The sequence below is a fragment of the Tinamus guttatus genome, unplaced genomic scaffold (assembly GCF_059628265.1).
Source record: "Tinamus guttatus ecotype Peru unplaced genomic scaffold, ASM5962826v1 Tinamus_guttatus_pri_ptg000472l, whole genome shotgun sequence".
Taxonomy (NCBI): domain Eukaryota; kingdom Metazoa; phylum Chordata; class Aves; order Tinamiformes; family Tinamidae; genus Tinamus; species Tinamus guttatus.
In genome coordinates, this window is record NW_028289006.1 from 6,222,871 (window position 1) to 6,226,246 (window position 3,376).

Here is a 3,376-nt window from a genome sequence, read left to right on the forward strand (position 1 = left end):
GCGCAGCTGACGTGTCCCGCCGCACGCACCCAACCTCCCCTCCCCCCGCTCCGCGGGACCCCCCCCGGTGTGTGCGCGCGCGCGCGCGGCCCCCCCCCCGCGCAGGAGCTCCGCGCAGGCGCGCACCCCCCTGCGCGCACCGCTGCGCGCCCCCACCGCGCGCCCCCGGCTCTATTTGTTTACAATCGATTACGTCACCCCCCCCACCCCCGTTCGTCGGGTCCCGCCCCCTCCCCCGTCGCCGTCACAATGGTGCGATCGCCCCATTGGCGGCCGCGCGCCCCCCCGGCGCGGCGACGCCACTTCCGCCGGCGGCGGCTATAAGAGGCGGCGCGCGGGGCGCAGCGCCCTTCGCCGCCCGCAGCAGGAGATGGTGGCTGCGCTGCTGCTGCCGCCCGCCTGCCGCAGGAGGAGGAGGCGCAGGCTGCCGCCCCCGGCATGTGATCTGCGCTCTGCCGCCTGCCCCGCGCCCAGTTAGAGCCGAGCCTGCCCCGCTCTCCGCTCCGTGCTCCCCTCTTCCCCCGCTCCCGTCCAAGTGCCGCCCGGCCGCTCGCCGCCCGGGCCGGAGCGCTGGCTGCCGCCCGCCGCCGCCTCCATGCATCCCGCCCTGTACACGCGGGCCAGCATGATACGCGAGATTGCCGCGGCCGTGGCCTTCATCTCCAAGTTTCTGCGGACCAAGGGGCTCATGAACGAGCGGCAGCTGCAGACCTTCAGCCAGAGCCTGCAGGAGCTGCTGGCAGGTGAGGGGCAGCGCGGGCGCCCCGCTACCCCCTCCGCCTGCCCGCCCGCCGCGCGCGGCGACCGTTGGCGGCCGTTGGGCGATGGCGGCGGGGGGGAGCGGCTGCGGGCGGGGGGGAGGGGAAGGGGCGAAGCTGCGGCCCGCGTAAGGCGGGCGGGGGGCGGGAGGAAGGGGCCGTAAACAAGAGCGCCCCCCCCCCCGCAAAAGGAGCCACTCGGCTCTGCGGACAAAGCGTTGAGAACAGCGCGGGCTCCCACCCGCTTTCCCCAGGGAAAAAGCGCTTCCAGATTCCCCTTCCTGTCTCTTTTTTGTTCTTTCTTTTTTTTTAATTATTATTTGGTCGAATAAAATCGAGCCCATTAAGAAGCGTCTCAGTTTCCATCTCTTCTAGAAAGACTTGGTAACAGCAGCTGCGACTCAGAAACTAGCTAGGCTCAAATACAAACTTCTGTGCAGCCCTGTGCGGGTTTTGTAATCCCAGGGCTGTGTCCCAGGGGCTGTCTTGTGCTACAAGTAGCCTCACATCTCTGAGGATTTTTTTTTGAGAGGGTTGGGGATAAAAGAAGAAGGTAAGGAATGTCCCTGGTATTCAGCCCTGAAAAACAGCCTGGGAAGAGCAGTGGTGAAATACAATTTCAATAAGTCAGTAATGATTGCCCAGCTGTTTTCCTAGTTGTTAACCTTGTGAGAAACTAAGCCTGGGTAAAGTGATGCAGAAAAGATCGTTTTTTCCTTCTCAATCCATGGGTGTTTGAGGTCCCTAGGCTTTTCTGCTCTGTATGTAATCACTTGATTATTCTGTTTTATGAATACTAGGAAGTTATATCATTCTGTTTGGGTGGCAAACATTGTTCTCTAAATATGGTGGTATGGAACAATAACTTTGTACACGAGTACTTCCCAAGGGACACCATGCTTACATAAATCATCTGCAAAAAAAGAAAAGTAGTGATATTTCAGGTGGTTTCATACTAAAATAAGTTTTTTGATGTGATAAGTTGTGAAATAGGTAAGAGAGCAAAGGTCACTGTACATATTTTTGAATACAGAGTTAAGAAGGATAATCTTTTTTCTTATTTTATAGAACATTATAAACACCACTGGTTCCCAGAAAAGCCATGCAAGGGATCAGGTTACCGATGTATCCGGATCAACCATAAAATGGATCCTCTCATTGGACAGGCAGCACAGCGGATTGGATTGAGCAGTCAGGAACTGTTCCAGCTTCTTCCAAGCGAACTCACTCTATGGGTTGACCCGTATGAAGTGTCCTATCGTATTGGAGAGGATGGCTCAATCTGTGTGCTGTATGAAGCTGCACCAGCAGGAGGTAGCCAAAATAACACCAACATGCAAATGGTAGACAGCAGAATAAGCTGTAAGGAGGAACTTCTCTTGGGCAGAACTAGCCCTTCCAAAAGCTACAATATGATGACTGTATCAGGTTAAGATATAGTCTGTGGATGGATCACCTTAAAATGGATGGATAAATTTGGTTTTTACTTTGGGTGGGCACCTCTGGGGATGGATTATGGAATTTAAACCATGTCACAGCTGTGAAGATCTGGCACACGTTAAGAGTGGTGTACTTTAAAGTGACAGTGCCATAGTTTGGACAGTACCTTTCAGTGATTTAATAGCCTGTGAGTCAAAATGGTTACAACTTGCTAGGGAGTGAAGATCTAGGAAGGGTCAGTTTCTCCAAGACATCTTACTTAATTTCTACACCAATTCTTTCAACTCCAATCTGTATTTATAAAGTGATTCTCTGCAGTAGGTCTTGCAGAGCAAATTTGCACTATTACATTTATTAATTGTTAGCATTTTTGGCAGCTCAGTAACAAGACTTATTGTTATGAACACAATATACTGGAAATTTTATCTTTCAGACTTTTACCTAGCACTTACAAGTATGTATAAATGTACATAAGGCAAACTAGTAAGTATGACCTGGGGAAATGGTCAGATCTTTGTTTTGGCCTCAGAAGTAGCAAGTGATCAGAATCTGCCATGGCAACAGGCTTTAAAAAGACCATATAAAGACACTGTCTGAACTGTGGTGTTAGCACCAGCCAGCTATCTGTACATTTGCTAGCTTGTAGTTTTCTAAGACTGAGTAAACTTCTTATTTTTAGAAAGTGGAGGTCTGGTTTGTAATTTCCTTGTTCTTAATTGGGTAAAAGTCTTTTCCACAAACCACCATCTATTTTGTGAACTTTGTTAGTCATCTTTTATTTGGTAAATTATGAACTGGTGTAAATTTGTACAGTTCATGTATATTGATTGTGGCAAAGTTGTACAGATTTCTATATTTTGGATGAGAAATTTTTCTTCTCTCTATAATAAATTGTTTCCTATCTTGGCATTTTAATTAATCTCTTGTCGTGATTACATAGGATCAGTTAAACTATTTTTGTCTCACAGTAGATACAAAGTAGGCACTATAAAGGATAAGAATGTCAATGGCACCCTGGTGCTAGGGCACACTTGATGCAGACGTGGATTAATGAAGACCTTGCTATGTATAAATGCCTGGGAAGTTCAGGGAAACATGATATTTTACATGTCACTTTAAAACCTTTTAAAATCAGTCCATGTGGAAATAACTCCAGGGCCAATAATTCCAGGATATGA

General features: G+C 49.7%; 1 protein-coding gene across 1 annotated transcript; it reads left to right on the top strand.

Moving 5' to 3' along the window:
- Positions 1–361: 361 nt before the first annotated feature.
- On the top strand, positions 362–3,113 carry BTG1 (BTG anti-proliferation factor 1). The gene is made up of 2 exons (XM_088532891.1): positions 362–743; positions 1,827–3,113. Exons 1-2 carry the CDS (start codon positions 596–598, stop codon positions 2,189–2,191), a joined length of 513 nt encoding a protein of 170 aa, XP_088389017.1. The 5' UTR covers positions 362–595; the 3' UTR covers positions 2,192–3,113.
- The last annotated feature ends 263 nt before the right edge of the window (positions 3,114–3,376 follow it).